Source organism: Penicillium alfredii (genome assembly GCF_028826965.1).
Source record: "Penicillium alfredii strain IBT 34128 chromosome Unknown utg000007l_segment0_segment0, whole genome shotgun sequence".
NCBI lineage: Eukaryota > Fungi > Ascomycota > Eurotiomycetes > Eurotiales > Aspergillaceae > Penicillium > Penicillium alfredii.
In genome coordinates, this window is record NW_026622704.1 from 2,931,145 (window position 1) to 2,942,423 (window position 11,279).

The 11,279-nt window shown below is 45.1% G+C and overlaps 4 protein-coding genes across 4 annotated transcripts; 2 read left to right on the plus strand and 2 right to left on the minus strand.

Annotated features, from left to right (window-relative positions):
- Window positions 1-4: 4 nt before the first annotated feature.
- NUU61_005755 (SDR family oxidoreductase) lies at window positions 5-1,029 on the minus strand (the record flags this gene model as incomplete). Its single annotated transcript, XM_056656337.1, has 4 exons — window positions 5-88; window positions 144-341; window positions 399-773; window positions 826-1,029. 4 exons carry the CDS (start codon window positions 1,027-1,029, stop codon window positions 5-7), a joined length of 861 nt encoding a protein of 286 aa, XP_056511950.1.
- Window positions 1,030-1,522: 493 nt separating this feature from the next.
- On the minus strand, window positions 1,523-3,231 carry NUU61_005756 (uncharacterized protein; the record flags this gene model as incomplete). The annotated part of the gene is made up of 4 exons (XM_056656338.1): window positions 1,523-2,173; window positions 2,233-2,464; window positions 2,514-3,027; window positions 3,087-3,231. 4 exons carry the CDS (start codon window positions 3,229-3,231, stop codon window positions 1,523-1,525), a joined length of 1,542 nt encoding a protein of 513 aa, XP_056511951.1.
- A 439-nt stretch (window positions 3,232-3,670) lies between these two features.
- Window positions 3,671-4,660, plus strand: NUU61_005757 (L-xylulose reductase; the record flags this gene model as incomplete). The annotated part of the gene is made up of 3 exons (XM_056656339.1): window positions 3,671-4,003; window positions 4,069-4,323; window positions 4,373-4,660. Coding segments are annotated over 3 exons (876 nt in total), but the record flags the coding sequence as incomplete, so codon positions are not given.
- A 5,665-nt stretch (window positions 4,661-10,325) lies between these two features.
- Window positions 10,326-10,617, plus strand: NUU61_005758 (uncharacterized protein; the record flags this gene model as incomplete). The annotated part of the gene is made up of 2 exons (XM_056656340.1): window positions 10,326-10,362; window positions 10,400-10,617. The coding sequence occupies 2 exons, from the start codon at window positions 10,326-10,328 to the stop codon at window positions 10,615-10,617; spliced, it is 255 nt and encodes an 84-aa protein (XP_056511953.1).
- Between the last annotated feature and the right edge of the window lie 662 nt (window positions 10,618-11,279).

An 11,279-nucleotide genomic window follows, 5' to 3' on the forward strand; every position in this document is an offset into this window, starting at 1 on the left:
TTGTCTATGGTAGAGTGTAACCACCATCAACAATCAGATCAGCGCCAGTCATGTAGCTGGATGCATCCGAAGCACAGAAAACGTAGGCCTGGGAAATCCGTTAGCTCGACTGACATAAATCATTTCTTGTGGCCGTAACTTACGCCTTTCAACTCGTACGCCTGGGCCATGCGTTTGGCTGGAATCATGTCGTACCATTTGCTGCGCCATTCCTCGGGGTGAATATCTAGAATATCGGTCGCAATGAAGCCAGGGGATATACAGTTGACGCGACAGAAGTCAACCCATTCCACAGAAAGACATTTTGCAAGCTGTACCACGCCAGCTTTAGATGCGTTATACTGCGTTGAGTCAAAAGGAATGTCATCTTAAGAACATGAATGTCGAGCTAAACTTACCGCGGCCTGCCTCTGAGGAACATTAACCAAGTTCGCACTCACTGAAGCAGTGAATATAATATTTCCGTGACCTTGTTGTTTGAAAATACGCGCTGCGGCTTGAGCGGAGTAGAAAGCGCCGTCAAGATTCACCTTCATGATCTCACTCCATTGGCTAGGTGTATAGTTTTCGGCGGCAACGCAAGTTGCAATACCAGAGTTTGCGACAAAGATGTCAAGCTTGCCGAAATCTTTCGTTATGTTTTGAATCACCGTTTCAATTCGGGACTGATTGGTCACATCGGCCTGGTAAGCAGCTGCGCGCACGCTGTTTGCAGACGCAATTTCGGCCACAGTAGCTTCCGCCGACTTAGATGAGTTATAGATCACAGCAACCTTCATAAGCGTAAGACAGTGAGTATACTTCACGAGATGGTAGTATACTTACATTTGCACCAGCCTCTGCCAATCCTCGAGTGACTTCAAGCCCAATTCCACGAGCACCACCCGTGACGATGGCGACTTTGCCTGTAAGGTCAAATGACTTAGTAACGTGCTGGTTGTTAGGCTGGTGAAGAACCATTTTGGGTGCGGTTTGAATCGAAGAAATTGCCAGATTCAGGGAATGGAACGCCAAAGAAATAGTTCTCATGTGGCTGATCGGAAGACGCTGCTCCGCTTGTATCTTGCGATTCTTCAAGCGGACTAGTGGGGCCGCGCGGACAGTCTTGTCCGTTTCAGTTTACTGCCCCAGCCAAGACTTTTCGCTCAATCCAGTTCGAGTGTAGGGTATGCGGTCAAGTTTGCGACACCTAGCTTGTTCACCTAGTTTAGCCTAGTTTAGCACGAGGGCAATCGAATAGCCGCCGGTCAGGTGACACATTTCCACCTTGGGCAACTTCTGCTAAATATGCACTGTTCATCAGCATAATCAACGTTATCGGCCTTTCAAGATTCTTTAAAAAAGCATTCTACAGCTCACAATATTCTCAATGATTGAAACTATACGTAGGCAGCCAATAAGGCTTCCAGAGTAAGGGATGATGAGATAGATGTTGAATTGTTTCGAGAGTAGCGTAACTTAAGGAGTATCTTGCAGGTACAACACTAATATCTGGATCATCCCTATGTTGCCATCAATCAAGTCATGCAGCGTGCTCAGTATGTTCGCCTTTCCCAACCGCGTCGTCGCCTTTGGCGAAAACCTCGCCATTTGTAGCAGGCGACGGTCCGTCGAAAACTTCAGCGATTTCTTCGAGAGAATAACCTTTGGTCTCGGGAAATGCAAACCAAGTCACAACCAAAACCACGACATCAAAACAACAGAAAAATATGTAATAACGCCAGCCGATATTGTCAAGAGCAATTGGGTTGACAAATGCCAGAATAATCAGAGAGCTGTATACACTCAGTAATTCAACTGTCAGTCCCTTACTTCTGGTAGAGTACGGGAAGATCTCAGTTGGGTAACCCAATAGCAAAGGCGTGTAGGCAATATCGTAGTGGAAGAAGAAAATGAAAACAAAAGCAATCACAGCGTTACCGAGGGACTTGGCCTGGGTGCTGTCAAACACGGCCGAGCAGGCAGTCCAGATAACGAAGGATATAAGCATGCCGGCAGCCGACCAAAGAAATAAGGTGCGGCGACCCAATCGGTCCACAAGCATAGCGGCACTACCTGCCGCAATGAAGTTGAAAATTTGGAGCAAGCCATTGATCAGTGTTTGAGTGCTCGAATCTCTGATCCCGACCGTGTCGAGAACAAGTGTGAGATAATAAGATACGACCGCAACTCCCTGCGCTGTGGTGTTATCTCTCATGTCGAAGGAAGCATCGAAGTCTTGTTAATACTTACGTTCCACTGGGCAAAGGCGCCGATACTGACTGCGACGAAGGTGCGCTTACGGTTTCCAGGAGTCTTGATAAGCGCTGCCCATTTGGTCTCACTAGCTCGGCTCTCCATCTCGATAGTACGCCTAATCTCAGCCATCTCGAATTGAATCAAGGGGTGGGAAGTATCGCCGGCCGTATGATATTGAGCTAGCAGTTGTTCGGCTTGTTGCGGTTTTCCATTGGCAATCAACCATCTATATGGCTGTGAGCACATGAATACGAGGTCAAGAGGGGGCAAAAAACCTTGGTGATTCTGGGACGAACCACCAGAACATAATTTGGACGATAGGAAATCCAGCTTGGACGATTGACGGAACTCTCCAACTCCAGTTGGTTTGAACAAGGTGTTTTTGTGTCCCATATGAGGCCCACGACGCCAAAATAGCACCAAGATAGTACATAGTCCAGAAGGCACTTGTGTATTTCCCTCGGTGCGTTGGATATGCTAGTTCAGTGATGAGCATAGGCGAAGGCTGTACGACCAGCATTGAGCCAACACCAACGAGCACGCGAGAAAAGACGAACATTCCGTATTGAACCGAAGCTGCTTGAATGATTGAGGCAAGAATGACCACGATTGCACCTGACAGCAAGGTCAAACGTCTTCCAATCTGGTCGGATAAGACACCCACAAAGGGTAGGGAAAGCACACTTCCGATGGACTGGGCGGCATTCACTACCCCCAGAACTGAGCCGGAAGGGTTACCAAAGTAGTCTTTCCATTCGCCAATGGATTGAAGAGCGTTCATGAGAGAGCCTGTCATAATACCGGATTATTAGAAGCTTCGAGCTTAACTTGACTATTCTCAAACTCACCATCATATCCAGCTACTGACGAGGATAGCAATGGAATAAGCAGAATGAGGTTGAGCTGTAATAGGTGAGGTACACGGTACCAAGGTCGATCATATTGTGGGAGGACAGAGGCCAAAGCCTCACCAACGATGTCTTGATTTTTCATAGTTGGCGATTCCAGTGAGACTCCGATGTTTTAAGTCAGACGGAAAGAATGCATCGCGCTGGGTGCTGGAATATTTGGACTGGCTTCTAACAAATATACTTATCAGCTCGGCGGCAAACAGGGAATGCCACAAATAATGGCTGGGCTTCCCCGTGGGGTTGGCTTTGTAAATGGTGCCTAGCGTCCCGCATTCTTTCGTCGGACTGGAGCCTCCGTCGCAGCGGACGGTGGCTTCCGATCGTCCAGGAAGCAATTTTCTACCCACCAGTCGTGATTGTCCGCAAAGCTTCTTCATACAGATATTGCGTTATTTCTTTTTCCGATGCGGACATACTTATCCGTCATACGGAGATGATCCGAGTCGACATCAAAAAGGTTACCGTTCGAAAGGCTATATGAAAGAAGGCCGGTATCCGATACAGCTAAACCTTGTTCATAGTGTTATCGCTACGGTGTCAAGACATTGAGTTTCTTTTGTTCAAATCCCCGGCCACACAACTTCGAGATGGTTTCCCCAAGCCTTCGACGACCGAATCCGGCACTTTCGGACAGTGTCTTCAAAATGTTCAGCCTACAAGGAAAGGTGGTGATTATCACTGGAGGTGCAGGCGGAATCGGCTACGCTGTTGCCCGCGGTCTAGCTGAAGCTGGCGCAAACATTGCCCTTTGGTACAACAAATCCAATAAAGCTGATTCTCTGACTTGTGCGCTCGAAAAAGACTTTGGTGTCAAAGCCAGGGCGTACAGATGCGCGGTGCAGAACTTTGACGAGGTAATTTTCAAATCCGGCCACTCGAGGTTCTTTAATGCAAGGATGAAACTCATGTTCTTCAACAGGTCCAAGCAACGACCGATGCCGTCGTTCGCGATTTCGGCCGGTTGGATGTCATGATTGCCAACGCCGGTATCCCATCTAAGGCCGGTGGCCTGGATGATAAATTGGAGGACTGGCAGAAAGTTGTGGATGTAGACTTTACTGGAGCATACTATTGCGCCCGGGTCGCTGGAAAAATCTTCCAGAAGCAGGGATCAGGCAACATGATCTTCACAGCATCCATGTCCGGTCATGCGGCGAATGTCCCTCAGGAGCAGGTTCGTTAGTATCTTCTCCGAACGGTTTCCAATCTAACCTTCCGTATAGGCCTGTTATAACGCATGCAAAGCTGGCGTTATTCACCTTGCCAAGTCTCTAGCTGTGGAATGGGCCAGCTTCGCTCGCGTGAATTGCGTTAGTCCTGGTTACATTGATACCCCAATCAGTGGAGATTGTCCATTTGAGATGAAGGAGGCGTGGTATAGCCTCACCCCTCTTAAGCGTGATGCCGATCCTCGCGAACTCAAGGGTATTTATTTATACCTCGCCAGTGACGCTAGCACTTACACGACGGGAGCTGACATAGTGATCGACGGGGGGTACACATGTCGGTAAAAGTGCATTCCCAGGGCCTCAAGTGCACTAGGTGCTCTGAGAGAAACTGGGAGCAAGCGATCCATACTCTGAGAAGTAGCCAGTTTGAATGCGACTGCCAATTAACTGAATAAATATTATCTCTGAGCCGTAGACGTCATGCTACTTAAGAGAGATGTATATCCCTTCGGTCAAAATATTCTCCGTTCTCAACATTTCAATGTCAAAAGATCTCTGCAGAGGGGATGCATACCTGGCCCATTTCACCACATAAAGTCCTGGAAGTAGTCCCACTGAGCTCGCTGATCGAAAAGTGGTTAGTAGTTAGTGGAATACCGTCACTAGCGAAATCTGCTTCCTCCCTAACGATCACTCTTTTTGTCTTAGGTCCTACTACTAAGTCCTTAGTGCAGATCCTTTATTAATCACTCGGTAGTGAGTCAAGGGCTATTAAACAATTCGTAGTGTATAGTATTATATATTCTCCGCACGAGTAGATCCATTGCTAGTATACAAAGACGTACTTAAAATAGATGTAGAGATTATATTTGGACTATAACGCACGTATTGAAATAATGATTCTATAATAAAACTTGTCTTCCTCAATCTTTGCTAGGTGTTGGGCCGTAGTCAAATTTTGGGGTTAGGTAATAGTGACCCTATTAAGTTAGTATTATCTACAAGACCGAGTTTCCACGATATACCAGTTAGGAATTGAGAAATACCCAAAATCCTAAGCCATCCAAAGATAAAATATATACCTAGCCCGTTTCTCGGAGGCGAATACCTATATATATATCCGTATTATATATCTAACTATATTCGTATATCTTCTTTATTAGGTTTATCCGGCGACGATATTATTTCTAGTATATCAACTTCCTCTTTAAGGATTAAATAGAGGCTTTAGTAGCTATTAAGAGTGAATTCTCCTTTCGATATCTAGATAGTGTATAAATACGACTAAGAGTAGTTATAAGTATAGGCTTATTAATAGGAAGTAGCAAATTATTTTTTAAATACTCTAAGTACGTAAAAAGGATTTTTTAACTTTTATATAAGTAAGAGGCCACGATTTCCTTAGATAAATCATAGCCATATACTATTTACGTTCGGCGCTTAAGGGTCGGACTAGGAAAAAGGGGGTATCAAAATATACCCACTATTCTAGTTATACTACTATTCTTATCTATAGCTCACCTTCGGATCAATATTTAGGATAAGCTAAAATATCCAACGTAAGTCATGATCTTCCGAAGAAGAATTTTCTGCTTATCTTTTTGTCGAAGACCAACGTGACTTAACGTTAGCGAGGCGCCGACGAAACAGCGCTTAGGTTAAATCCAGCCATAACCAACCCTATAACTCGAATAAACTAACAGATGCTAAGGCAGCAGAATCCCAAGATCCTAGACTCCCCTTTCGAGCCCTAGCGCACTTCTTGGTTTCTATTCGCTCTACGATAACGTTATAGTGAAAAATCTAACTCCTTATGGGCCGGCGGGAGAGTACAATCGGCCAAACTGAAACATTTCTATAGGCTCAAATACTGTTCTAATAAGCCTCTCGCAGGACATTAAGTAACGCCAGCCAACGTGGCCGAGGTAGCCAAAAGTGGATAAGGAAAACCAGAGTCTTGACCAAGGAATCTTGTAAACCTATTAGTATATCTTAAGTTATTTGTCTTAGATAGGGAAACTTATAGCCGAGTAGGTCTTAGAATTACAGAGGACGCCAATTAGCGAATCGGTGGCCCCTTAGGTCCTAAGACTACGGTCTTCGGACCTTGTGTATTACTGGCCCTATATCCTCTAGCTACGTGGCAATATCTTCGATTCTAAATTAATAATCTTATTTTCCTAATCTTCAGTTCTAGGGTATATAACAATATCCTCTAGACCTCGTTCTAGTTACTGTCTTAGTCTCTAGTCATCGGCCTGAAATCATCCGTAGACCTCTTATAGCGAATATATAACTCTACTAGACTTAAACCTTCTCGTGTCTTGTAAAATACAACTAGAGATATTTATAGTCCTTAGTCCTACCTTCTAGACCCTCTAGTCCGCAGAAGAAGCCCGTCTTATTATTAACGATCCGATATTCCTATTGATTACCACTATATCGCCGACCCTACGTTATTTCCTAGAAGTATTACGATATAACCCGAGCCTTTCGCAAAAATATCTTAGGCGCACGATTTTAAACGTCTAGCGGCACCAATGTTTATACTAGTAATAGAGGAGTTACACAGCCCTCCTCACTATAGTTATAGGACCTACAGCAACCAGGGTCGCCCTCACCAAGGGTTATCCTATACTTACTAAGGATTTTCCGAGTATTTATAGACTTATGCCACTCGCCTTAATATCGGAAACTATACTTCTCCCTACTAAACCATGAATCTACCGCATCCGGAGTGAGTGCTCCCCACCTCCTGCTTAAATACAGGATAGCGGGGCTGTCTAGCTGAGAACCACTGTCCGTATTCTTTACTGCCTCTAGACTATCTTAAGACTTGTCGAGTCCTAGAATGATTAGGCTAGGAGAGAAATAATACTAAGAGTCAGCTCATATGACGTGTGGCACCACCTTCAGGAGCTGGCAATTGTCAGACAATGAACAACATATTTTCACAATGTGAGCGAGGCAAAGATAACGGTGCGGTCGAGTTTGCTCTAGACTTGTTTTTGGAGCTAAGGGAAGTTAGGCTAAGGGACTATACGCTTATGGTAAAGTCGGTTCACTAGGTTGGTCGCGTCGCCCTGGGTCGTGAGGGTAGCATCCGCTTCGACTCGGATAGCTTAGGACAGAGATTTATAGTAGCGATCAAGAAGGCGAAGTAGGGTATTTGGTTGAAGTCGCCGTTCTACCTCTCGCTGGAGGCGCTCTATCTCTTCCTGGAGACGCTCTACCTCTTCTCGCGCCTGTCTCTCCTCTTTAAGCTAACATCGTAGCTCTACGATGGTTTCGTCTATCGATTGTTGAAATCAGTATTCAGTAGGTAGTAGAATAATGTAAATTAAAGTCAACATAATTTGGGTTCAGTGTCTAACGCGGAGGCGTGGCCCTCCAAAGCGAAAGACGTCCAGTTATTTATTTACCGGCTTACTCACTCCTCTTCGCCTAGTCCTCAGCTCTCAGGCATCAAGTATTACTTGGGTCTTTGGCTAATTATACTTCTTGATAAGAGATACTGATATCATTGGTTAGCGTTACTCCTTTCTCTACCTTAGAGTAGCAAAACGCTCGGATAAGATCGGATTAGATTGGGTCGGGCCGGTTATACTAAACCAGATCATCCTCTCACATTCAGGCTGAGACCGAGAGATACAGAAAAGAGAGCCTGACGAATATTGCGATCTAGGATATAGGACAGATTAGGAAGGAATACGTATAGAGGGGGAGTCGTGGCTAGTCAATCGACCAATATAGTAGTATTTTAACTAAAGTATCGAGACTAGAGAGAGAAGAAGTATAAGAGGGCTAGACTCTATTAGATAAGGCAGTACTTTATTCTCTTAATAATCTGAGCACTATTACCCCTAGTGACGACTTGGTTACGGAGTTAACGTAATCCACTACCGGGTATAGGGCTCTACGACCCGACGCCTTTTCACCCTACGTAGGTTTTTTTGGCTTGCGCTGAAGAGGGTTGACTCTTTTCTGGGAGAATTTCTGTTGTATACTGTAATATTTGGCAATTCACGAAAGCTCTGGTCATTAATTGATCTCGACAGAAATTTCCAAAAAGGGTGCGTTGTTGATTGCCCTGGAAACAAACTCTGCTTTTCTTATATATTCCCGAATTGAAAACCGAGGGGTATAACGATTTCTCTGAACCATTATCCCATGTCATCGAGTTATCCATGCAAACAAGCCAAAAGAGTTCTACGGCAAAAGCTTCGGGATACACATCATTCCTGTCAAAATCGGCCAGCCAACGAGAGCAACGCCCACTCCACCCAGAGACAAGTTGATAATAGCACCTTCATCAGGTCTGCTAGTCAGCATCATAGATATACACTCCGTTACACGATTTCCTTCTTCCAGTTCCTCCCTTCGCATTCGGCTCGCCTAGATCGCTCTATGTATATCGGGGCCAAGTGTACGAATAATAGCTTCATCCAACGCACCCTTTAGTGTCATTTCAGGGCTGAGTAACAGTTTGGAACCCTCGTTCAGGACCATATACCGAACCTGTCCTATCGATTCCACGTGAACGTTAAACAGAGACATAGCTAAATATTCGACCTTAGTCTGATAGATAGCCAAGCTTATTAGACAGTCCACTAGCCCGTTAAATAGAAAGTCTATAGTGACTGCGGCTTTGAGGCAAGTGGACTCCCCGCTCTGAATCGCGTCCTTCCTAATGGTACTACATATATACTAGTCGAAAACGTCGGCAATCCCTGGCATTAAAAATATTTCCGATTTCTTACCAATAAACATGTCTTTTTTTTGCATCAATGGATCTGCTCGGCAGCCTCGTCCTGAATGATCAAAATAATGATATTTAGCCTATAACGGCAGATATTTCGATATAAAATGTTACTTTTTCTATTACAAGAGTAGCCCTAACGATTTACGCTATTTCTATTCATGCTCTGCATAGAATTCTATTCCATGGAAATACTAGAACTTGAATAAGTAGAAATACCGAAAAGTCTTAGTAGGTAAGGCTAGGACACCAAATTCTAGATACATGTAATAGAGTTGGGCACTCTAGCCTCTCAACCGATTACGAAATCAGATACTGTTATTTTTCCTGCGTTGCCATTGGCCATTCCAGAATCACTTGATATACCCGTTCCGACACGAGGAGACAGTCATAACCTCTGAAAGAGACCGTGGAAAACATGTTTTCTCCCCTTCCACAAACTAGCCTCGGCATCCAACATCCATTCAACTCCTGATATTCTTGTACATTGGTTCAGCCTTCGGCCCAAGCATGAACTTGTGTCCTGACGACGCGGCATGGGAACAAGCCGAGGATATCTCTGACAATTGGCTTGTTAAGTTTCTTGAACTCGACATCTTGAGACCGATCGCGCATTTCATGCTCAAGCACAATAGAGGCAATGCTACCTAATTTGCTATCCTTAAAAAAAGGCTCTTACAACAAATCTCTGCGGCTAAAATACCGAAATGAGGCCACCGTTATACGATTTTCGCAGTCTGGCGCGGTCTTCTTCCCCGAGGAAAAGGTTGTGAATGAGGTTACTGTTATGCGGTTTATCATCGGTCAGACGTCTATTCCTGTTCCATTTATTCACCTCTCGGGGACTAAAAAGCAGAATCCTCTTGAAGTAAGTCCATTTATCATCATGGATTTTATTGAGCATTATACAAAAATGTATGACGTTTTCAATATACCTGGGTGCCTAAAAGAGGAACGCGGAATTGTGGACCTAAATATCGATGAATCAAAGCTTGAGAATATATATAGACAGGCAGCGGGTATTCTGCTTCAACTTTCAACACTATCTTTGCCTTAAATAGGGTCTCTCCGCTAGATTGATGGCTTTACCTGGGAGGTGACTAACCGGCCTCTATTAATGAATGTGAACGAGCTTGTGCGACTTGGAGATTTGCCTCGGTCGAAGGTTCCAGATACAACTTTCAACACTACTCTTTTACATCGAAGCTCTTGCAAAGCTCAACATTGAGTATCAGGTACACCAACGAAATGATGCTGTGGAATGCGCAGATGACAGCCGACGAAAGTTTGTGGCACGACAACTTTTCCTTAACTTGCGCAAGATAAGCGACTTACCAATCCATCACTCGAAAATGGGCCGTTCAAGATCTGGTGTGATGATTTCCGGCCAGTAAATATCCTCTTGAATAGCGATTCAGAAATTGTCGGTGTCATCGATTGGGAATTCACCTATGCCGCTCCAGTTGAATTTTCTCATGCACCTCCTTGGTGGTTACTTATTGAGAAGCCTGAGTTCTGGCCCAAAGGACTCGAGGACTGAACACGAGTGTTCGATCATCGCCTCAAAGCGATGAAGAACTGTGAAGACACGGCAATGTCGCAGGGTCGGTTACACGAGTACCAACGACTCTCTGGTCCTATGCAACGGAGCTGGGATACCGGAGAGTTCTGAATCGTGTATGCAGTATTGCACAGTTATAACATGTAGGTCATTTGAGCCGAGGATGTGGACATCTCAGAGTAGCTTCCAAGGTGAGCAATTGTGTGAAATCTTGACTTCGAGCAGTGGATTTGAGGAAGAGAAAAAGGTAGGGAGATTGTAAAAATCTATATGGGACTCTTTCAAGACTGTGCAGGGGTCTAAGGATCCGCGCACTGGAAACCTGAAGCCGAAACACGTGATGACAGCACGGGATCCAGAAGTCACCGCTCTGGGCGGTGGTCCAATATGCCAGCAGAATAAGTTAGTCTCTAGCGGCAAATCGCATCATGCTACGCGACCCGGATTGATGATGGTCATGACATTGTTGAGGTCAGGGGGTTTGCAGCAACTGGCCAATGCCAGTGGCCTCTGTGTGCGTTGTGCCTTGAGACAACGACGGTCAGGATGCTTGCCCACCACGATTCCCACTCGCCTTCTGGCGTTAGAGGCCCGACGTCTTTTGTCGGCTCAAGCGTCAGAACCGATCTTCAGCGAGCAAG